Genomic DNA, 24,422 nt, shown 5'->3' with positions numbered 1-24,422 from the left:
GAAGTATGTAACTTGTTTTTGATCCAACGGGCTCATAGTTGGAAGGAATTTGCCCTGAGGCTCAGATGAAACTATGGACTCTGGACTTTTGAGTTGATACTGGAACAAGTTGAGACTTTGGAGAACTATTAGAAAGGGATGATTGCATTTTACAGTGTGAGACAACATGAGATTTGGAGGTCAATGGCAGACTGATATAGTTTAGATGTTTAATCCCTCCAAATCATATGTTGAAATATGACCCCCAATGTTAGAGGTGGGGCCTACTGGGAGGTGTTTTGGTCATGGGGGTGGCTTCCTCATGAATGGCTTGGTGCTCTGTCGGTGGTGGTGGCTGAGTTCTGGCTCTGTTGGTTCACATGTAAGCTTGTTGTTTGAAAGCACCTAGCATCTCTCGTGCTTGCTGTCTCGCCGTATGACACACCTCCTCCTCCTTCAGCTTCCACCATGAGTAAAAGATTCCTGAAGCCCTCACCAGAAGCAGATGCCTGCACTATGCTTTTTGTACAGCCTGCAAAACCATGAGCCAAATAAACCTCTTTTCTTTATAAACTACCCAGTCTCAGGTATTCTATCATAACCCCCTGGAAGAGTTATACTGCTTCCAGGTCGAGCCCATGGTAAATCCCACACTCCCCGCCAAGGCCACCTTTTTCCCCTCTGCAGACAGCGTGGGGTTAGAGTGGATCGATTGTGTCTCTGGCCCCAATTCTTCTCCCACGGCTGCATCCCACCCTTTGCTATATGACTTTGCAGCCCTTCTCACTACAGAGGCAGGTTCCTGTCACCCCCTGAGTTTGGGGGAGATGCAACACATGCAGGGGACACATGCAGGGGTTTGAAAACACATTCGTTTGTTTCTGCTTTTGTTTTCCTCCTCTGCGATTTCCTTGAAACCGTGCCTGAGCTAGCCTGCAGGAAAACAAAAAGGTACCATTGACCTAGTTTTTCAGCTGATACCACCGCATTTGTACAATGCAATCTGAGATCAGAGGAACTGCCCAGCCAAGCTCAGCCAAAATTGCTAACCTGCAAACTCATGAGCTAAATAAGTATTTGTTTCATTTTATGGTTGTTTTTATGCAACATTATCCTGGCAATAGAAAAATGAAACAGATGGGACTCAAAAACACTGAATGAAGCAGAAACCCAGAAGCCACCCACAACCAATCACGTGGGACTCGGATGTGAATGGACAATAAGCTTTTATTGTGTAATTGCAGTGAAAGGTTGGGGATTGCTTGCTGCTACAGCTGAATTGATTATATTCTGACCAATACACAAAGAAAGAGATCACAGACCCCCTGCCTGAGCAGTAGGGAGGCGGTAGATGAAACTAACTGAATGAAGAGCCACTAGCCTGGCCCAAATGCAGAAGAAGAACTGGCCCGTCCTCTGGAAGCCCATGCTCTCGTAGAGGGCCATGGCAGAGAGCTGTATGGTGCCAGTATCCAGGACAACTTCACTGTAGCCCTGGTCCCGGGCAAACTGGAGGACAGTCCTGACCAGGGCTTTTGCTATCCCCTGACGACGGTGCTCAGTGTCCACAGAGAGGTGAAACAGCTGCAACTGCTTCTCCCTCAAGGTGGGATCGTCAACAGGCAGAGCTCCCACCATGCCCACCACCTTCTCTTCAGACTCAGCCACCCAGAAGCAGGAGCCACGCTCACTCAGGTAGGATTTGGTGATGTCAGACATATCTGTGTGCAGTGTCATGTCTACAAACATGTTCCAGGGTTTTCTGGCAAGGAACCACAGGGCAGGGAAGAGGCTGAGGCTGAACACGAGGGCCAAGAGCCAAGAGCCAGAGACTAGGAGTAGGGCGAGGGGCCCCCCAAGTAAGAGTATGAGGGTTCGAGGCAGCTTCAGCAATTGCCGGAAGGTGGCTGGGACGTGCTCTACCATCCCCCGAGAGAGCAAGTCCACGACCCACTTGCGGTCGCTTTCCTGGTATTTGCGGATGTGATAAGGAGCCATGGACAAACTTCTGTGTCTGAAATCTCAAAGTCCAGAAGAGAGAGCTAGACTCCCTGCACACCTTTATGGGAGGCCTGAGGAAGAAAGAGGAAACCAGGTGAATGCCTGCATGGCTTCCAGTCTTGCAGGAACAAGGAGACCTGCTCAAAGGTATGTCTTTCTGCTTTTGCCCATGAGGAAGCTGGCTTCTGCCACTGGGAGAAGGTAGGGTCAGAAAGACCTGCACTGGAATCTGGTTTTGTCCCTTTCTAGCTATGTGACCTTGGGCATGTCACTTAACCTCTCTGAGCCTCTGTTTCTTCATCTGTAGAACACGGGAGAAGACTAGAGTTTTTGGTGGGGTTTTTTTTGGTTTTTTTTTTTTTTTTTTTTTTTTTTTNTTTTTTTTGAGATAGAGTCTTGCTCTGCTTTCCAGGCTGGAGTGCAGTGGCATGATCTCAGCTCACTGCAACCTCTGCCTCCTGGGTTCAAGCAATTCTCCTGCCTCAGCCTGCTGAGTAGCTGGGACTACAGGCATGTACCACATGCCTGGCTAATTTTTTGTATTTTTAGTAGAGATGCAGTTTCACCATGTTAGCCAGGATGGTCTCAATCTCCTGACCTCGTGATCTGTTCGCCTTAGCCTCCCAAAGTGCTGGAATTACAGGTGTAAACCACTATGCCTGGCCCCTAGAGTTGTTTTGAAAATTGAATAAAATACCTTCTATAAAGCCCTGATAGATGAACTACCTACCGCTCTTCCCTCTGTTCCCTTTTTCTGGATCTCTCAGCTTCTTGGTGCAACTGCTGCAGTTGAGAGGGCAACTGCTGCAGGCGGGCCACATATTCAACCCTTTGGTCCTTCTCCAGGCACCATACAGTACAGAAATCTTGTGTCCATGCACAAGTTTCAGCAAAGACTTCTTCCACCTTGATAACAAATATTTAGGTTGCTGAGAGGGCATAAAAGCCAAGCACAAAAAACAGCCCAACCTCCAGATCCCAAGGAAGGTGCAGGCTCAGAGCCCTGTCCTTCCACCCATGTCCCCTCACCTGTCACCACAAGAGCCTTGAGTGTCCAGGGAGCTTCAGCTCTCAGCTGCTCACTGGCATCCAGGAAATACTGTCCAGGGCTCTCTCACCCCTAGAAAGTACACCAGTGAGTCCTGCTAGTGTGAGGCTGACCAATATTCAGAGTGAGAAACCTACCGATCACGTGGAGGGGGAGAAGTTTGTGTTCTGTCCCTGTGCCGTCTCTCCCAATGAGGCTGCCTCATTGGTTGGCTCCTGAATGTTTGATAATCATAAACCCGAGGGTCAAAGAGCTGGACTGTATGTAGCAAAGCAGGAGGCCCAGTGTGCATTCCCTTTTGTGGTCATTGGGAATGACCTGGAAGGAGAGACTCAGGGTCTGGAACAGCCCAGGATCCTCTTGGCTGTTCAGGCCCTGAGCATATCTCTTCCACCTGGCACACTTGGTACTCTCTGAGATCCACTCTGGTCCCTGTACAGAGACACCACAAGCCTGACAACTGTGCCATTTATCCTGTGATCAGTCACCACTGGCCAGAGGCCAAGTCCCCATGCTTGGTAACAAGCCTTTCCAGTTAGGCTTCTCCCTGCTGAGGTTTCCCTGGTCCACAAAGCATCGATTGTTGGCAGTTCCTTGCACTTACCTCACCAACCTCCACCTCCACGCATTCATTGATTCAGTCAACAATTGTATGCGATGCACTTCCTCTGTCTGGGGATCATTTCAGCCAGGAGCAAGGTTGATATTCAGCTGACAGGCATGCCTGTGTGTGGCTTGTGTGTGTTCTGGCTGTTGGTCAGAGGCTGTGCCATGCCCATTGTTAAATATTTTGCACTGCAGATGTTGGGGAAGCAGAAATGTGTGCTCTTGTACCTGATGTGCCAAACACTGACACACGGGTTCTTGGAGATAGTGAAAGTTTTATTCCGTTTGACCAAAGCGAGAAGGCAGGAGAACAAGGCCACTCAAATTCACTTCAACAAAGCAGCAGCAGTAGAACGTTTTTGTGCAGCTAGAGAGTAAGGAAGGGGGATTGAGAGGAAAAGTCTGTTTCTTCAGTGTCGGATAACAGCTTGAGCAATCAGGCTTCTGAGTGTTAGCAGCTGGTCACAGTGTCCTTCAAGGCTTTCATTCCTTCTGCAAACTTTTCCTGACCCTGAAGGTATGTCTTCCTGCTGGGCAAAGAAATAGTACATGAGCAGTTTATCATTATATTGTGGGAACAAGGAATATTGGGCCAAAAGCAAGTGGTTAACATGTGCAAGCCAGCAAGGGCCTGATCAAAATGTTCATTATTTCAGTCACTAAAACATGCTGGGGTGCTGAAATTCCAAGGGGTCCGATTACAAGGATGCAGTGTACACAAGATAGGCAAAAGCAAAACCTAACAGAAAAAGCCCTTTCCCACACCAACTTACATGCTATTGAAGGGAAACTTGCCTTCCAAAGATTAGCTAACCTATTGATGATCAGCCACGCAGGGCCCATCATCTAGGTTAGGTAGTTTGGACTCTATTCCAAGAGCAAGGAGAGGATGTTGATACGCACAGGAAGGAGGAGGGGTGTGTGTGTGTGTGTGTGTGTGTGTGCGCGTGCACATGCACGCACACGTGTGTTTGTGTGCATGTGTGTGTGTGCGTGTGTGTGTGCGTGCGCGTGTGTGTGTGCACGTGTGTGCATCACTCTGGCTGCAGGTGAACAAAGGATCTGAGGAGGTAGGAATGGAAGCAGCTGCCCCTCAAAGCTCGTGCAGCATCCAGGCAAAAGCAGGGCCCCCAGTACAGGGATGCAGGTGATCACTGTACAAGAGCAGCTGGACCAGAGGGGCTTGTGGGAACTAAAGTCGGGCCTCCCTCTGCTTGCCAAGCCATGAGCCATGGCATGAAGCTGAGACTGGCCAAATAAAAAGGCACCCTTTTTTTATTTGCTCAAAGGCATTGCTTGCCCACTAAACCCTGCATCCAGTGGGCTGCACAGTTTGAGGCTGTGCCTAGCACTGGCTTCACCTGGGCTAGCAGAGGCCCATGAGACAGCAGTGGCTCTACCAGAGTGAGGAAGTTAAGGTGAGACCTGAACCACATGGAGTGCATTTGGGGGCAGAAACGTCAGGAGCTGGAATGATTCACACAGGGATGAGGAACGGTTCAGAGACGATGCCCAGGTTTCTGGTGGGGGCATTCAGGAAAACACTGGAGAGAGCCCAGAATTGGAAAAGTCAAGGTTTCCCCTAAAGGTGCTGCCCTGCAGCCTTCCTCAGCGGAAACCAGAAGCTGGGAGCCAGCAGCAGGGACCCAGGGCCAGCAGGTGGAGGCTGCTGAGATTCTGGATCTTTGGCGTCCAACACCACCTCCAAGGAACTAACGAGTATCAAGTCTGGGCAGTAAGTCCATGGGTCATCATTAGAGTATTCTCAGAACTCTTCAGTGTCAAGCAGGAGTTGGCCTAGGAATCATAAGTAAGGAGCTGCTCCGAAGCACCACTGAGTACTGCTAGTGTGAGTCTGACCAATATTCAGAGTCAGAAACCTGCTGATCACACGGTGGTGGAGAGGTTTGTGCTCTGTTCCTTTGCTGTCTCTCCCTCCATGCTCACCAGTAGCTGTGGCTTCCTCAAAACACAGTGACCTCAATTGACATTCAGTCATCTCTTGCTCCCAGGATTTAGTGTGACTTCTGTGTTTGTGTAGCTTTCTTGATAGAAGCCTGGGCTTTCCTTGTTAGACCTGAAAGATTCATTTATTCATTCAACAAACAGTGGCTGAGGGCCTGTGGTGTGCTGGGCCTGGGTTTGGTGAGAAGGCACCAGATGCTGGAAGCGAGGCTGCCGCCCAGGAGGACACACCTGCTGTGGCTCTGGAAACAGGACAATGGTGGAGACATCACATCCAGAATAACTTTGTTAGGAGGGTGAACTTGACAGTTGGAACTTTTACACTGCACTTGTTGAAAAGCCACCTAAAATTGCCATATGTAATAGAGGTAATATAATGACCTGTGAAACTGCCAGCTCCAGGAAGACAGACAGGGTGACCTGAAAGTAGGTTTGACCTGCTGGTTTTTCTGTCATTCTGTTCGCGGCATCAGCTTCATCCCGAGACTGGCACCGCATTGGATGTCAGGTGTTTGCCAGCCCAGTTGAAGCTGTCTGCTTCATTGCTCACCACCAGCAGAAAGGTGGGGTCTATGCCCCGCAGTCCAGGTGACAGAGAAGGTTTACATGGGGACTCAGTCACACTCTCTAGGAACTAGATGTACATTTCATAGCAGGAGCCAAGTTTTACTAAAGGAGGCCTGGCCTGAGGATACCAGCACCCCATAGAGATGGAGAACCCTAGGGAGCTCAGGGACTGAGGGGCCGAGCGACAGTGAGCACTGCCCACAGAGGGGGTGCCCTGCAGTCAGGAGGGGTGGGAAACAGGTGCGGATCAGCAGCTGACAGAGGCCCACGCAGGTGAGCACAGGTGGAGCTGATGGTGAGATGAAGTGTGTGCTGGTTGGGAGGGGAGGGCTGGGGGCCTGTAGCCAGTTTGGGAATTCCCAAGCCGAGCAAGAGGTGTGCCAAGGCCTGCGGCTGGGGCTGTTAACAAATTATCTGTAAGAGGAAGTTTCTTCTGAGCCAATATGAGTGACCATGGTTTGGGGATCTCAAGAGGTCCTGAAAAAATGTGCCCAGGGAAGTTGTTTTACACAGTTGAGGGGACAGGAATTGGAGTAACGGCATAAATCAACCCATGGAAGGTATGCATTGATTCAGCCTAACAAGATGAGGTAACTTGAAGTGGGGGCAGGGGTTGTTATAGGTCACAGGTGGATTCAAAGATTTTCCAACTGGCAATTGGTTGAAAGAGTTCAGCTTCGTCTAAAGACATGAAGTTGGTATAAAGGCATGCTTTAGTTCAGAGAGAGGGTCTGCCTCTGCCACGTGATGCTGTCGCAGAGTCAGGGAGGTAAGTCAGCCACAGTACCCTGGGTCAATTTAAAACCCAGTGAAGGAGAATCTGTGCATTCTAGGTTGTGTGTTAATTCTGGCCTTGCATGGCCTCAGGTGTTGTTCATAATCTGTACCTGATTGTCACAGAGTCCATTCTGAATAATCTAACAATGCCTATTTTAACATTCATGCTGGTCAGTTTGGGGGCCCTATACTCCAAAGGTGCAAGGCTCTTATGAGGCTTCTCTGACCTCTCCTTCCATCATGGCCAGGAATTCATTTTTTCAGGTTTCCCTGGGGTCCCCTTGACTAAGAGGGGATCTGTTCCATTGGCTGTGGTCTCAGGATTGCAGGCCTTAGGACAGCCTAATAGCATGGTGCAGAGCGCTTGGCCGGATTTTCCTGAACCCTGAACTCCATGGCTCATGGGATAAGGAAGGTGTAGGCCACACAGATTCTGCTGAGATCCTTTGTAGGTGCAGGTTTGGCTGTGGTCCTTTCTGTTCCTTTCAGAAGCCCACAGAGTAGAGGACAGTACAGTTTGGGGTCAGGGACAGAGGCTCCTGTCACTGAGACTTTGTACTCCTGGGAAGAGACTATTGTTGCAGTTCATCTGCCTCTCTGTAGCGCTGATGTGGAGCCCCAGCAATTCCAGTCCACTGCTGGCAGCCAGCCTTGAACACAGAACTGATCAGCCACACAGAAAACCTGAAACAAAGCCTCTAAAATGCAGCCTCTCAAAAATGCGCACCAGAGTTTTCTTAATCAGACTTGGCATAACCAGTGAGCTTCTGCTGCCTGCTATGACGTGGGTGCTGTTTTTCCCACTAAAAGCCCAGACCTCTGCCTCGGGAGACAGGGCTCAGCTGCAGCCCCTCAGCTAACCATCAAGGGCTGCGTGGGCCCCACAGGGGCTCCTTAAACCCGCAGTGATGTGCAGATTTGTGGGCTCACTTTCTACATCAGATCTTCAAAAGTGTCTGCGATCACAAAGGGTTGGAAACTATTAAATTTGATCATTTCTGAAATGTCTTCCAGTTCAAAAGTCCTCATTTCCAGTTCATTTTCAAGTCCTAAATAAAGGAATGGATCCCGGAGCCTCCTGGGAGGCCGGCCTGCAACTGAGCACTTGCCGCAGACAATGCCAGAAGTGCAAACCCAAAGATCCATGTGTCTGGCCTGCATGTGGAAGCTTTCATAGTCAGGTCTTGCTTTGTTACAGTGAGGGGTGACCAGGGAAGCCTATGTGAGGGGCAAGGGGAGAGCAGGAGCCTAGCCTGGGGAGCTGCCTTAACCACAGCTCACCTCACTTCCTCAGGGCTAAGGGTTTCTTGAAGGTGAGAGGGGAGACCCCCTTGCCTCCTTCTGTTTCCCAGTTTCCACTTCCTCCCCCCACCCCGCCCCTCCAGAAGGAAAGGAGGGTGAAAAAGAAAAAACATTACCAAAGAGCTGGAAAGATGACTTCTTTTTCGGTTCCCAGTGTCTCTGCTGTGAGCCTTGAAAGAGTTGCAAATAAATGTTATCCCTGCTGGCTGGAGCCCAGCACTGGGTCACATCCCCATGTCTGTCAGGTTATTCTCCCCAGTTCACCCGTTTTCACCAGGTGACCAAGTTTGGATCAAGGACTGGAACTCGGCTCCCCTACAACCAAGGTGGAAAGGACCCCAAACTGTCATTCTAACAACTCCAACCGCCGTGAAGGTCAAGGGAGTTCCTGTGTGGATCCATCACAGCCATATTAAACCTGCAGCACCAGACACCTGGGAAGTGAAGCCCTATCTCCATAACCCATGCAAGATTACCTTAAGGAGAACTGAGACATCAAGCCCTGCTCCAGTCACACCCCGGAAGCCGACTGGTCTACACACAGCCAAAGCATGAGGACTGCCCCCATGGGACCGGTACTCCTTCTGTTTGGACTATGGACTTGTATCTTTGCTACTCCAGTAGATGTCAACCTTCCATCCAAGGATGGTTCCCAGTGCATACATAAGATTACTAAGGTAGAATGAAAGGTTGCCACAGTCCTCTTGTTTTATAGTTATGAAGGCACTAGAGCCCTCAGAAGAACTTGTTTATATAATACTACCCAGTACGGGATGTGCAGCCCGGGGAGCAACCAACCTGATGTATGTTATAACCCATCCGACCCTACCATGTCCACCATACTCGAAATAAGGCTGAGAACTGGTCCTTTTTTAGGGGACACAAGTAATTACTAAAGCTGAGGAGAAAAAAAAAAAAAAACCTCAGCAGGTCACCATAAAATTCTGTGCTTGTGCAGCTGTCAATAGTAACAAGCAAGGTCTGGGGTGTGGCTCTCTTGGTTGGGAGAGAAGCTATATGGCAGAGCATAAATACATCTGTCATAACTGATGGCCATGCAGCAGTGGTTGTGACTACTGGTCATGTGTCATCTGGGCCACTTGGAAGAATAATAAAAATGACCCAGTTCGTCTCCGAAAGGGGAGGAATAACTTCTCCTAGCCCTCTGGCCATTGTAATCCATTAAAATTGACAATCACCAATCCTCTGGATCCTTGTTGAAGGAAAGGGAAATCTGTAATAATGGGAATTAATAAAAAAGGACTGGACCCCATGGTTAACATTCTAATTCAGGAAGATATCCTGAAACAATCATGCCACCTGGTGTTTCAAGCTTTTTATAATATATTAAATGAACCAGTTTCAGAACTCTCCCAGAAAAAAAGAAAGAAACTTGTTCTTTCAGTTAGCTAAAAAGTTGGCCAAGACTTTAAAAGTGCATTATTGTTATGTGTGTGGAGGAACAACTATGGGAACCGGTAGCCATGGGAAGCATGCAAGCTGTGCCTGCCGACCCTGTCCCTAATGCGACTCATGTGCAAAAGGGCCTGAGTAACAGCTTCTGAATCTTAAAAACCTCCATCACTGGACACTATTGTCTGGCCAGAATAGGAAGGGGTATAATAGTCCCAGTGGGAAAGCTGAACTGTTTGGAACAGAAGCTATGTAATGGAACCAGTAAAACAATCACTTGGTGAAGTTTAAATAGGACCAAGACCAACCCTTTCCAAAAGTTTCTCACCTTACAGGCGGCCTGACCCACCTGGAACTCCATGAGGACTGGGTAGCACCTTCTGGCTTGTACTGGATATGTGGGCACAGGACCTACACCAAACTGCCAGACCAGTGGATGGGCAGTTTTGTCCTTGGCACTATCAAGCCCTCTTTCTTCCTGTTACCCCTAAGAACTGGGGAGTTGTTAGGTTTTTCTGTCTATTCTTCATGAAACAAGCAAAGCCTAGTTATAGGGGACTGGAAAGATGATGAATGGCCCCCTCAGAGAATAATACAATACTAAGGGCCAGCCACATGAGCAGAGAATGGCTATCGTACTCCAATCTATGTGCTTAATCAAATCATTCAATTGCAAGCTGTCCTAAAAATCCTGACCAACAAAACTGGCCAGGCTCTAACTGCCCTGGCACACCAGGAGACCAAAATGAGAAATGCCATCTACCAAAATAAACTGGCTTTAAATTACTTACTGGCAGCTGAAGGAAGGGTATGTGGAAAATTGAACTTAACCAACTGTTGCCTGCAAATAGATGACCAGGCTCAGGTGGTTGAAACTATTGTAAGGGACATGACAAAACCGGTGCATGTACCCATACAGGTCTGGCATGGGTTCAACCCTGGATCAATGTTTGGGAATTGGTTTCCTGCTATAGGGAGGACTCAAGACTATTGTCGTGTGTTACTGATAGTAGGAGCATGCATATTGCTCCCCTGCTTAATGCCCTTGCTCCTTCAGATGGTGAAAGGATTTTTTACTGCTGTGGTTCAAGAAAAAATGTCAGTGTATGCCTATCACAAGAATCACTACCAATCTGCTTCACTAGAATACACTGACAGTGAGGTTTCTCACTAAAAGTAAGAGTGAGAATTCTCACTAAAAAAAAGAGGGGGGTGAGATTCTCAAAGCGGAGGGTGAGAGGGGAGACCCCCTCACCTCCTTCTGTTTCCCAGTCTCTGCCTCCTCCCTCCTCTCCCCTCCAGATGGGAAGGAGGGTGAAGAAGAACAAAAAAAACACCAAAGAACTGGGAAGATGACTCCCTTTTTGGTTCCCAGTGTCTCTGCTATCTGTAAAACTTGAAAAGAGTTGCAAATAAATGTTATCCCTACTGGCTGGAGCCTGGCACTGGGTCACACCCCCATGTCTCCCTTCTGGAAACACCTCTGCCAACTAATAGTTTATTGCCTTTGTCTTGCCTCTGTAAGCCCCCTACCCTGCCAGTCCCTGCTCATGCTGCATATGAATTAGCAAATCAGTGAAGCCAAAAGATTGTAAGGTTGGACATCCAGCAAATGGACAATGACCTGGTTTCACCTCAGTTTCCCCTTTAGCGTTGTAAGCCTATAAAAGGGGAGAGAAGCTGCTTCTCGGGGAGCTTGGTGAATAAGGCAGTAGCCCTGCCGCAGCTCCCAGCAGAATAAAAAGCCACTTCCTTCCTCAGTTCCTTGTTCGAGAGGTTTGTTTCTCACCACTTCTGCTTCAAAGGGAACATGCAGATTTATGCCAAATACTAAGCAAGCTGAGTTTTTTACTTTTTAAGCAATAAGGCAAAAACAGGGTCACTCCAAAGACCCTGTGCTAGGATCAGCAGGACTGGTGGTATGACTCAGGAGTCATGGGGTAATGCTCTCAGAAACAGAGTTAAGGCAAAAGATTAAAAGAAAAAAGACAGTGAAGAGCCTTAATTCTTCTTGTTAAGGGAAGAGGTGTCCTCTCTCCCTTTTCTTAGAGTGTTTTCTTTGGAAAACTTGTCATTGTAAATCCTTCCTCTGCCCCTTTGAGGGACATGCAAAGCGTTTTGACAGGAAAATACGCCTTTTGTCAGCTTTGTAACCCAGGACTGTGTTCCTGAAGGATCTAGGAGCACAGTCTTTGAAATGCCATCATCAGAGCAGCCAGGACACTATCTCCTAATCTCTGTGGGAGGGCGGGAAACTAGCGTTTGCTCTGTGTGGTAAATCTAACTCCTGTCATAAAGATAAGGGTTGTTTTTCTTTTGTATGAAGTCAAATAGCAGACACAGGTTGTCGGGTGAATTGAGGTTGCATCTCTGATGAACTCAATGTGACCAAAGGTGCTGCACAGTCCCCTGACATGAGGACTAGACGGGGCTTCTCTTAAAACATGTGCAATGGGTTGGACCTGCTGGCTAGATTAGCAGTGAGATTTCTTTTTGTCTAACAGATCATTGGCATCTCACTCTGGGTTAATTCTTCTTCAGGGATAAAAGTGTTTTCTTTGTCTTCTACCTCTGCAGAGAGGCTTGCTGGGATGGGAGAAGATTTTGTTTATAATTCTATTTCTCCACCACCAGAGGACGGGCTCTGGGGGTCAGGCAACTGGGAAGGAGTTTAGAACCTATGCCTAGGCCTTACCCAAGGCTCACACACTCAGTTCACTCTGTTCAGCAGTAGCAGAAATATTACCTGGAAGACTCAATACTGTCTGGAAAGAGGAATTCATTCCCTTTCATTGCTGACACTCCTGGGTAAGTGTGTGTGGCTGTTACCCATATGCTAGTCCCACCCTCTGCCCCCCTCCATCTCAGGGGGCCCCAGGAGGCCTGGCCCTGCTAGCCCAGGGCACTGCACTCCCAAGGGAGACTGGGTGTTGGGGGAGTCCCACCAGGGTGCCAGGTGTTAGTCAAGGTGAATGTGAACTGGGAGGAAGGAGATGGAGCCCTCCCTTGAGAAGCCAACAAGGACAGGGATGGGGTGGGGGTGCCCAGGAAGCCATGACTCTGGGCTGGGGCCACCAACCTGCCCAGGCAGCTGGGGCTAACTTCTTGAAGTTACATTTCTGACTCCCCCTCCCACATGCAGGCTCTTAGCCCACCGGAGGCCTAGGGGCAACGGTAGGGTCATTGTGGGCAGTCGGAGGTGCCCTGGGGAGCTGGGGGTTCCTGTGGAGCAGGGGTATGGGTCCCATTCTGGCCACCCTATCTGCCCAAGCTCCACGTGTGCCTCCTGGTCCCCCCAAGAAAGACCCTTCTCCCTTCAGCTGATGCACCCCTCCCCCCAACTGGGCCTCCACCAGGAAGAAGGGCCTGAGTTCTGCCGAGGCGTCTTTCTGAGTGACCACCCACACCTGGCGCCATCAGTCAGGTCCCTGCACAGGAGCTGCCCCTGGGCCTGTGCTCCCCGCCTGGCTGGCTGCACCTGGGCTCCAGACATGTGTCCCCTGCCCAGACCCCATTGCTCGGTTAGGCCCTTCTTGCCACCCCTCCAGTCTTCTCCCTAGGGAACAGCATCGTCGCCCACTTCTCATAACCTGTCATTGTCCACCAAGAGAGCAGGGGCGGGGAACCCCGTTTGTGCATAACTGGCCTCAGGCAGCTGACCTGGGGCTCCATAGCACCTACTGTTGCGGAAAGTCGGGCCAAGGCTGGTGGCACCCACAGGTGTGTTCCTGCTGTGGGGAGAATACCAGACATCTCTCAAAGCCTGCTTCTCCTTGGGCTCATCTTTTGCCCTGGACCACCCATCCCCAGGTACTTTAGGCCAATCTACTGATCAAGGCTGTAAGTGCCTGGTAACCAATCAGCAGGGTGTCCTCCCAGCAGCCTCCTCAAGGGTGACTGGGTTTCTACCACACCCTAATCCCAGGCCTTCCTCTCAGCCAGTCTGACCCAGAACACCCTATTTCACAATGCACTTCGCCCCTAGCCACTTGACCATTCCCTGTCCCCATAACTGGCTCTAAGTTTTCTTCTTACCTTCTAACCTGCTCTAAATGCTAAGGATATGCATCTGTTGTTGATTTGTATTTAATAGGCTCTGCAAAGCAGGGATCTTTGGCTCTTTGGTTCACCCATGTATCTTAAGTGCCCACAACAAGCCTGGCAGGTAGTAGGTGCTTGGTAAGTGTGTGTGGAGTGAGTGAACAACAGACAAGCAGTTTGTGTATTCCCAGTAGGGCAGGAACAGGGAAGAGACACATTTGATTGGGAAGCTAACAAAGCTTAGGCTTCAAAGTCGCTCTTTCCCTGTACCAGCCCCTTACAAAAAAATTTAAAAATCCTACTGTGGTTTTATAATTTTATATTTTAAAACCAGGCTCTGAAATGTATTTGCCTCAGGCTCCAAAACACCTGGATCTTTCTTGATGGCAGTGCTGCCTACTGTATGAAATACAGATTTTAGAGTCAAACAGAGTTGGGTTCAAATCCTAGCTCTGCCTCCGGCAGGTGTCTTAACCTCTCTGAACCCCTTCTCCTAATTTGTACAAGGGGAATAACTTCCCCACCTGTGTAAGCCTCAACAGGGTGGGAATGGCACGTTTGCAGTAATGACTAATTGTATCTAACCTGAATATTAATATATGCATTCCACAGATTCTTTTTTATGTATCCATTATAACATAATTTTAAAAACTGATGACAAGATCTGGTTTTCAAAACCTTTATTCTTTGTGGAATAAAGTTCGTGGTACAAATATCAACAGAGCTGAAGATTTCTGTGATGGGTCAAGTGAGATAGGGCCTGGGAAATGGCTGATACTAACCATAGGATGCAGCAACATGGAGAAGACTGATGACCTTGACAGGAGCAGCGCTGGTGCAGTTGTCCCCAAAGAACTCCCAACAAGGAGGGTTTCACAGGAGAGGAACTGGAGCCCTGAGTCCAGAGGACACTGTGGAGCAGTTCTGCCACAGAGTGAAACAGGGCGATGCCTGGCAGCTGCAGAGGAGGGTGCAATCAAAAAAGTTTGTTACAGAACTACCATTTGACCCAGCAATCCCATTACTAGATATATATCCAGAGGAATAGAAATCATTCAACCATAGAGATGCATTCTAATATGCAAACATTCATTGCAGCACTATTCACAATAGCAAAGACATGCAATCAACCTAAATGCTCATTAATGACAGATTGGATAAAGAAAATGTGGTACATATACATCATGGAATACTATGCAGCTATTAAAAAGAACAAGACTGTGTCTTTTGCAGAAATATGGTTGGAGCTGGAGGCCCTTATCTTTACCAAACTAACACAGGAACAGAAAACCAAACACCATGTGTTCTCACTTATAAGTGGGAGCTAAATGATGACTTATGAATACAAAGAAGGGAACAACAGACACTGGGGGCTTCTTCAGGGTGGAGTGTGGGAGGAGGGAGAGGAGCAGAAAAAAATAATTATTCAGTACTAGGCTTAGTACTTGGGTGATGAAATAATCTGAACCACAAATCCCCATGACATAAATTTTCCTATGTAACAAACCTGCACCTGTACCCCCGAACCTAAAATAAAAGTTAAAATAAGGTTCTGTTTTCTGGTAAGTAGGTGAAGTAATTGTTTGTTGAAGAGATCCAGAGGCAAGCCAAACAGTGCTGGTGTGGGGGTGGGGTGCCTTTGGGACGGTCCTCTTGATCGGTTGGGATGGGCTGGCCTGTGTGTGAGACAGTCATGCAAACGGGGCAGGCAGGACCATGAACAGCAACTGACTGTTCTGTGCTGGGTTTGGCAGGAGTTCTCTCCATTGCCTCTTTTGTTGAGGTTTGGTTTTTAACAATGAGCTAAGAAGGGATATTATCAACTAAGAGTGAGGGTCAGGGAAGAGGCATTGTACCTTTGAGGGGAGAGAAGGGATAAGCAGTTGTCCAGCAGTTGCCTCTTCTGTTCAGTAAGGAGAGAATCTGAGAAGGTGGAGCTGGGGGAGAAGAAAAGAGCCCATGAGGAGCCAATTTTCTGTGATAAAACTTCCAGGCTTCCCAGGCTCAATATCACCCTGTAGCATCTGAGCTTGATCCTTATCTGTAACCCAGTGTCCTTCTCTACCCCCTAGAAAGCACCCCTTATACTCAGACACACACAGGAAGGCAGCTGCTAATTGGAGGGAAGACTAACTCAAGCCATCCTTAGGCTCCATTCCACAGATGGCCAGTGCAACGCTCTCACCTCCATCACCTCCAAGTGGTGCTGTCACTCACAGTGAGACCAGAAGAGCAGGCTGACCTCCACATGGAGCCACCTCATTTCCACTCCTCACTGCTGGCTGCTGGGTCCACGGATCCTCTAGAACTACCCTGGTAAGATCACCAGGGTTCTCCTAACTGCCAAGTACCAGGAATGCTTTCTAGTCCTTAAACATGCTGAGCCCTGAGGGAGTTCCTCCATTCTTAAAGCTACTTGTGGTACCTGGGGGCCATGGTCTGATTGTGTCCCTCCAGAACTCCTATGTTGAACCCTCATCCCCAAGGTGATGGTATTCAGAGGTGGAGGTCTTGGGAGCTAATTAGGTCTTGAGAGTGGAGTCTTCACGTACAGGATCAGTCCTCTTACAGAAAGGCTCAAGGGAGCTTGTTTGCCCTTTCCATCAAGTGAGGACACACAGAAGGCGCCTTCTAGGAGGAACAAGTCCTCACCAGACAAATCTACTAGCACCTTGTTCTTGGATTCCCAGCCTCCAGAGCTGTAAGGAATAAATTTCTGTTTACAAGCTAAATGCAAATTGTTTACCAGTTTATGGTAATTGTGTTATAGCAGCCTTAATGGACTAAGACCCTGGGGTCAGACCAAGAGCTTAGACATAAGGGAAATAAGATCAGGGCAGACATGTGCAAGAGACTCTGGCTCGTAGCAGAACAACTGAGAGTCAACCAAAGCATGCCAACTGTGGAAGCTTCTGGGCACAGCAGCCACCCAGCTGCTTCAACACACAATTCTTCATTTCCTACCCCCTTCTCTCTCAGTTTCTCGTTCCCTCTTTGATGGTTCTTTTCAAGCTTTCATTTTGAGTTTTCCTGAAATGGAAGCTTTCCTCAAAATGGAAAAGTTGATGTTCCCTTCCTCAAAATTGATAGGGAAAAAAAATACCGAATGGATAGAATGGACTCAGGATAAGAATGGAGAATTTTTTAAAGAAGAAGTGAATCTGGTTTATGAATATATTTTTAAAATGTACAAAAAAGAATTTACAAAAAATTCACTATAAATCAAATAAAATCAAAGTAAGATCTAGGTTTTGCCTATTATTCTGGTAAAAAATTAAAAGGATGGTATGACCTAATTTAGGAGAAACACCAGAAAATATGCAGACACACACACTTTTGATGGAACACTGAAATGGGAGATCCTTGCTGGAGAATCATTACACAGCATGTCTCAAAATCCTTTTTTTAAATCAAGACAGAGTCTCACTCCGTTGCTCAGGCCAGAGTGCAGTGGTGCAGTCATAACTTCTGTAACCTCAAACTTATGGATTTAAGTGATCCTCTGCCCTTGTCCTCCCAAGTAGTTGGGACTACAGACACCCACCACTGCATCTGGCTTATTAAAAAAAATGTTTTTAGAGACGGGCTATATTGACCAGGCTGGTCGCCAATCCTTGGGCTCAAGCAATCTTCCCACCTCAGCCTCCCAAAGCACTGAGATTATAGTAGTGAGCCACCCTGCTTGGCCTCAAAATCCTTTGAAAAGTCTTGATCCAAATTCAACTTGTAGGATTAGAGCTCAAGAAAATAATTTGTGAAATGTGCAAAGATGTTTGTTTAAGGATGTTTATCACTGTAAAGTTTATTGACGTAAATACTAGAAGCAACCTAAAGTGTAACAAGAGAGGACTGGCTGAATAAATCCTGCTCTATTTCTATAGCACAATACCTCACAGCCATAACCAATGATGATGAGGGTTTACTGACATGAGAAACATTGTCCAACTATAGCAGCAAGCAAGAAAAGATTGTAAAACAGTATGTTTGAATTTATTTTTGGAAAAATGGTTTTGGAAAATGATATCCACAAACAAGCATGCAGAGAGAAAAGTGTGAATGGTTCCTTCCCCCAAATGTTGGTAGCAGTTAGCTCTGGAAAGAGGAATTATGGGGGATTCTTTGCATAAAAGATAAACTCTGAAAATCTTTGCACATTCTAGGCACTTGGCCCTGCTTTCAGACAATGAAACTAAGGCTTGGGAATCTACCTACCTCTGCCTCTACCAACTTTGAGTGTTTAAAGGGACTCAGGTATGATTGTGAAGCCCTAAAGGTAAGACCCATGTCTTATTTTATGTTATTATTTCAATTAATCATATTAATGTGTACAATTCAGTGGCATTTGATACATTCACAATCTTGTGCAACAGTACCTCTTCCTGGTTCCAAATTATTTTTATCACTGCAAAAGGAAATTCTTTATTCATCAAGTGGTCACCCTTTGTTTCCCTCTCCCCCCAGTCCCTGGCAACCACTAATCTTCATTCTGTCTCTATGGATTTACTTATGTGGATATTTCATATAAATGGAATTGTACAATATCTGACCTTTTATGGGTGGCTTCTTTCAGTTAATGTTTTCAAAATTCATTCATGTTGCATCATGCATCAGTACTTCATTCCTTTTTAGGGCTCAATAATATTCCATGTATGTTTATACCATACTTCGTTTATCTGTTTACTTATTGATGGACATTTGGGTTGTTTCCACTTTTTGTTTTTTGTGAATGATGCTGCTGTGAACATGCATGTACAAGTAGTTGTTTGAATACCTATTATCAATTCTTTCGATGTATACCTAGGAGAGAAAATGTCGGTTCATATTGCAATCCTGTTTAACATTTTGAGGAAATGCCAAACTGTTTTCTAAAGTGTCAGCTGTAGTTTACTTTCCCACCAGCAGCGAGTCTTACTTCACTGCTTGCCTCAGCACTACTGCCTGGAACATAAAGGGAAGAAGCCAATAGCTATTTTTTACCAAGAAATTATTAGATGCTTGGCTCTGTGAGAAAGACATTTTCCCATGCTGTGCAGTTTCATGTTCAGGTTGGTATTAATGTCCCCATTTGGTAAATGGGAAACTGAGGCCCAAAAACCTGAGGTTTCCTCTCCAAGGCCCCACATGGGAAGTGAAAGCTCAGATCTATTGTAGCTCTGGCTCCAAAGAGCCTGCGCTGTTTTACTTTTTCAGTACAGCATGATAACCCTGCAGGCAGGGGTTTAACAAGTGTTAGTGAATTTAGAATTCACATAAAGCCTCACAAGCCAGGAGAACCAGCTGTGTCTGGAGGCATGTAAGATTCACCCTCCAGACTTCATCGCACCCATCCTGTTGCCAGTGCTCAGGACATACTTGACCAAATTCCCATATATGACTAAGGCTCTATTTCTTCTTCAAGATCCAGTTTAGTGCTACCTGCTCTGTTCACTTCTGACCATCCAACCAGATGAATCTGGTCCCAGTCCCTCCCTCCTTGGAAGCCTTTGCATTTCTCATTAAGCACTTGTATTGCTGCTGTTTGTTTCTTAGTTAACAATTAACTTGTCATGGTTAATTAGACTAGACATTAACAGTTTATCCTGATAAACTTTTTTTTTTTTTGTCTTTCTATTGCCCCTAGGAACCTGGTTATAATAGGTCATTGTATTTTTGGAGTTGCTGTTATTCCCAGCACTGTGAGGTTTGAGAGCAGCCTGTCAGTGCCACCCTATGCCCGAGTCCAGGAAGATCACTCCTGCACTGGAGTAGCCCAGCCTGGAAAGGGGCGAGGTCGAAGGTAGACAATCCAGGGGCATTACATTCTGGAAGTCTTGGGAGGAAGAGAAAAATTGATTCAGACTCATTAACATAGGCTCTTGGAAAGAACATCATCTCCCCCAATCTCATCAATAACCCATCATCAGATCAGTGCCCTGGACTTATTGTTTGAAGCGGAATGAAAATAGGCAGATAGATCATCCTTGGTTAGATGTCCAGAAATCTGAGGACAATGGCTCTAGCTCTTCAGAGAGGACATGTTCTTTAACCTTTTAATAAATTCTCTACAAGAGAAGATATCAGGTCCCAACACTCCAAGCAGAATAATTCAAGTAGCCTTATCGATATAGGTAATCAAAGGACTAAGTATGAAGGTGTCGATCGGTAGAGGGGAGCAACAAGGATGGCACAGGAACCCATAGCCCTGAGGAGGAGGGAGAGGTCATTGGAAACTGACCAAGGACCTGGGCAGAGCAGGCTGTCCTGTGAGCAGACCTGGGGGCAAAGCACTATTAATACTGAGCCTACCTCATGCTGTCTTCCCTCCACTCCTCAACTTGCTGCTGGCTTTCAGAAAAGTTAAGAACATGCAGTTTCTGCCCTTTTGCTGTTCTTGTTGTCTTGTTATAAAGGGGGGAACAATATTGTATGCAACTTTCTAGATATCCAAGTGGAAATCAGGTGTACATACCCAGTATATTTTTACCTATTAGTATTCTTATTGGTAATACCTTCTAGATGTTATGTAACTGTAGCTTTGGATTTTCTATTTGATTCAAAAGACGTATGAGAGATGATTTTTTCATAATTCCATGTTAGATGTATTGTCACTACTTATTAAGTTATAATTTTCATATATTGTGATTAGAGACGTACTGTGTTCTATTTGTGTTTTAAGGATACATAGAGGTTTTCCTTGTGGCTCAATATAAGCAATCTATGGGTATTTTAAAGGAGGTAGAGCTTCCAAATAGAGTATGACATTCCAGTTACTGTCAGACTCCACACAACAACATTTCAGTCAACCACAGAACCTATAAATGACAGCAGTCCCATGAGATTATAATACTATATTTTTCCTGTACCTTTTCTTTATGTAGATATTTAGACACACAGATACTTACCAATGTGTTAAAAACTACCTACAGAATTCAGTAGAGTAACGTGCTGTACAGGTTTGTAGCCTGGAAGCAATAGGCTATACCTTATAGCCTAGATGTGTAGTAGGCTGTACCATTGAGGTTTGAGTAAGCATACTCCATGATGTTCACACAACAAAATCACCTAACGATGCACTTCTCAGAACATCTATTAAATCATTTAATTAATTACATTAATTTTATTCTTCCTGAATATTGATTTTCTTAATCTGTTGAGAACTTCAAAGAGTATATTTTAAGTTAATTGAATATATCTTTTATTAATTGAATGGTTTATATATATATATATATATATATATATTTTTTTTTTTTTTTTTTATTTTCTGGGGTACATGTGCAGAATGTACAAGATTGTTATATAGGTATATACATGCCATAGTGTTTTGAGATGGAATCTGGCTCTGTCACCCAGGTTGGAGTGCAGCGGTGCAATCTCAGTTCACTACAACCTCTGCCTCCTGGGTTCAAGCGATTCTGCTGCCTCAGCCTCTTGAGTAGCTGGGACTGCAGGTGTGCACCACTACACCTGGCTCATATTTGTATTTTTAATAGAGACAGGGTTTCACCATGTTGGCCAGGATGTTCTCAAAGTCCTGACCTCAAGCAATCCACCCACCTTGGCCTCCCAAAGGGCTGGGATTACAGGCATGAGCCACCATGCCCGGCATGGTTATATATATTTTTATTTTATATCTGGCACCAAAATGTTAATGGCATGAATATTAATGACACTTTTTTCACTGTAAATTGTACAATAAATCATATAAAATAACTTTTGTTTTACATTTTGAATATGTTTTGCCTTTGATTCTACTTCACCCAATACAGTTTTTTAAAATGTGGATTCGCACCATTGCTCTTTGTCCATCCGTTTACTTTTGGTTTTTCTGAGTCACTTGCTCAAGTGTAAGCAGCAACGACTTGAATTTAACTTTTTTTTTCCACCCAATTTGGAGGTCTTTTTTTGAAGTGATTTTTCTTAAGATCATTGTTGTGACAAATATGTTTGGTTTAAATTTTATCATTTTCCTTTTTGTTTTTGTTTTTCCTCTTCTGGTACACTTACTAAGTTAATGTTTGTTAAACTAAATTCCATTTCAAACTGTGGGGAGAAGTAAAAAACACCTAACATAAAGTTTTCCATCTTAAGCATTCTTAAGTGTATGGGCCAGTAATGTCAAATATATTCACATTGTTGTGAGACAGATCTCCAGAACATTTTTATATTGCAAACCTGAAATTCTATACTCACTGAATAACAACTTCCCTTGTCCTGCTCCCCCAGCTTTTGGTGACCACCATTCTACTTTTTGTCTTTATGAATTTGTTGATGCCAAGTTTGGAAGATAAGAAATATTTTTTAATTCCTGATTTTGTGTTGTAAGAGAAATAAAATATCTACCCTTTAGTGACTGACTTATTTCACTTAGCATAAGATCCTTCAGATTCATCCATGTTGTAGTATGTGAGAGGATTTCCTCCTTTTTTAAGTCAGAATAATTTTCCATGGGTTGCATGTACCACATTTATTTATCCATTCCTCAGTGGATGGGCGTCTGAATTGCTTCCACCTTTTGGCTATTGAGTATTGCTGCTGTGAACATGGGTATGCTATTATCTTCTCAAGTCCTTGCTTACTGTGCTTTTGGAGACATACTCAGAAAAGGAATTGCTGAATCAAATGGTGGTTCTATTTTTCACTTTTGAAGGAAGCTCAATACTGATTTCCAGAGCAGTTGTGTCATTTTACAATGCCACCAACAGCACTCAAGTGACTCATTTTCTCCACATCGTCACCAACACTTGTTATTTTCTGCCTTTTTAGTAACAGCCATCCTAGTGAGTGTGAAGTGATATTTCATTGTTGTTTTGATTTGCATTGCTCTGATGATTAGTGATATGGAGTATCTTTTCACATGCTTGTTGGCCATTTGTATGTCAACCTTGGAGACACGGCTATTCAATTCCTTTGCCCATTTTTAGTCAGGTTATTGATTTTTGTTGTTGTTATTGAATTGTGAGAGCTATTTGTGTATTCTGTATATTAACCCCTTATACGAATCATCATTTGCAAATATTTCCTCCCATTCCATAGGTGGTCTTTTACTCTGTTGATTGTGACCCTGGTGTGGTCCCATTTGTCTATTTTTGCTTTTGTTGCCTGTGCTTTTGGTGTCATATCCAAGAAAGCATTGCCACATTCAATGTCATGAAGCTTTTCCTGTATGTTTTCTTCAAAGACTTTTACAGCTTTAGGCCTTACACATAGGTCTTTAATCTATTTTAAGTTAATTTTTTATATAAGACAAGAGTCCAACTTTATTCTCTTGCATGTGGATATCCAGGTTGCCAAGCATCATTTGTGAAAAAACTATTCTTTTCCCATCAAGTGGTCTTGGTACCCTTGTCAAAAATCATTTGGGCCAGACACAGTGGCTCACACCTGTAATCCCAGCACTTTGGGGAGGCTGAGGCAGGCGGATAACCTGAGATCAGGAGTTCGAGACCAGCCTGGCCAAGATAGTGAAACCCTGTCTCTACTAAAAATACAAAAAATTTTCTGAGTATGGAGGTGCATGCCTGTAGTCCTAGCTACTCAGGAGGCTGAGGCATGAGAATTGCTTGAACTCAGGAGGTGGAGGTTGCAGTGAGCTGAGATCACACCACTACACTCCAGCCTGGGTGACAGATTGAGACTCCATCTAAAAAAAAAAAAAAAAAATCATTTGACCATATGTGTGAGAGTTTATCTGTCTTCATGCTACTATCACACTATTTTGATTATTACACCTTTGGTAATATATTTGTGTTTTGGATGTTGTAGTTGTTGTTTGTAGAGATGGGGGTCTCACTATGTTGCCCAAGCTGGTATGGAATTCCTGGGCTCAAGTGATCCTCTATCCCTGGTCTCCAGAAGTCTTGGGATTACGGGGGTGAGGTACTGTGCCCAGCCAGTAATGTGTTTTAAAATCAGGATGTTTTCATCCTTTTTGCACTGGTTGCTTCCAATCTTTGTGGATTTCCTCCAGCATTGGTTGTTGTCTTTCAAAATTGTTTTGGTTTTTCAGGATATCTTGTGATTTTTACTGATTTCTTGCCATTTCCAATCTTTTTTGTTCATTACTACGTAATATATGTTTCTTTGAGCTGTTTTTCTGACAACTCAACAGCCATGTAATCTAATTAACGAATATGCTTCAATCACATTCTCAATCTCTCTCAGACATGAAACAGTATCTATTGACCCTATCATATGAACAATTAAACTAATTACACTTCTCCCCACCTGTGTCCCCACATACAGATGTTCCCCCAACTAACCAATAATTGTGATATATTGTGGATTTTGTATCAGCTCATTATCGTAGTATTGCTACATTGACTAGCTTTACTTATTTCTGAATTATTGTAGATTTGTAAGATTTTAAGTCTAGTTACTTTTCTAGGGTATGTCTCAATGTTGGTCTCTGTTTTTTTTTTTAATTGAGATAAAATTCACATAGAACCATATAATTCATTCTTTTTATTACATAATTCAGCAGGTTTTTGTATATTCAGAAAGTCATACAACCTTCACCACTAATTCCTGAACATTTTCGTCTCCCCCCAAAAACCCTGTGCCCATTAGCAGTTACCTTCCATTGCCCTTGTTCTTGTACCACCACCTCAGCTCTGGCAACCACTAATTTACTTTCTGTCTCTATGGATTTGCCTATTTGAGACCGTCCACATAAATGGAGTTTTAAAATATGTGGCTTTTTTTATCTAGCTTCTTTGACTTAATTTTTTTTTTTTTTTTTTTTTTT

At 45.2% G+C, this 24,422-nt stretch overlaps 1 protein-coding gene and 2 long non-coding RNA genes across 3 annotated transcripts in view; 1 reads left to right on the top strand and 2 right to left on the bottom strand.

The window, feature by feature from the left end:
• Positions 1 to 1,188: 1,188 nt before the first annotated feature.
• LOC108299596 (N-acetyltransferase 8) lies at positions 1,189 to 3,163 on the bottom strand. The gene is made up of 2 exons (XM_017521940.2): positions 3,010 to 3,163; positions 1,189 to 2,051 (listed from the first exon to the last, which is right to left on the bottom strand). Exon 2 carries the CDS (start codon positions 1,975 to 1,977, stop codon positions 1,294 to 1,296), a length of 684 nt encoding a protein of 227 aa, XP_017377429.1. The 5' UTR covers positions 1,978 to 2,051; positions 3,010 to 3,163; the 3' UTR covers positions 1,189 to 1,293.
• On the top strand, positions 1,594 to 11,418 carry LOC119470124. Its single transcript, XR_005198993.1, has 2 exons — positions 1,594 to 1,674; positions 8,523 to 11,418. It is a non-coding gene; the product is annotated as an uncharacterized LOC119470124 (long non-coding RNA).
• The window catches only part of LOC119470125, a 25,068-nt gene continuing 8,177 nt past the window's right edge, over positions 7,532 to 24,422 (bottom strand). Inside the window, exon 3 of the long non-coding RNA XR_005198994.1 lies at positions 7,532 to 7,606. This is a non-coding gene — a long non-coding RNA (uncharacterized LOC119470125). The remainder of the gene's footprint in view (positions 7,607 to 24,422) is intronic.

Source organism: Cebus imitator, unplaced genomic scaffold (genome assembly GCF_001604975.1).
Source record: "Cebus imitator isolate Cc_AM_T3 unplaced genomic scaffold, Cebus_imitator-1.0 Scaffold23, whole genome shotgun sequence".
Lineage (NCBI taxonomy): Eukaryota > Metazoa > Chordata > Mammalia > Primates > Cebidae > Cebus > Cebus imitator.
Note: the sequence above shows the minus strand (reverse complement) of the source record. Positions and strands in the feature narration are given on the sequence as shown.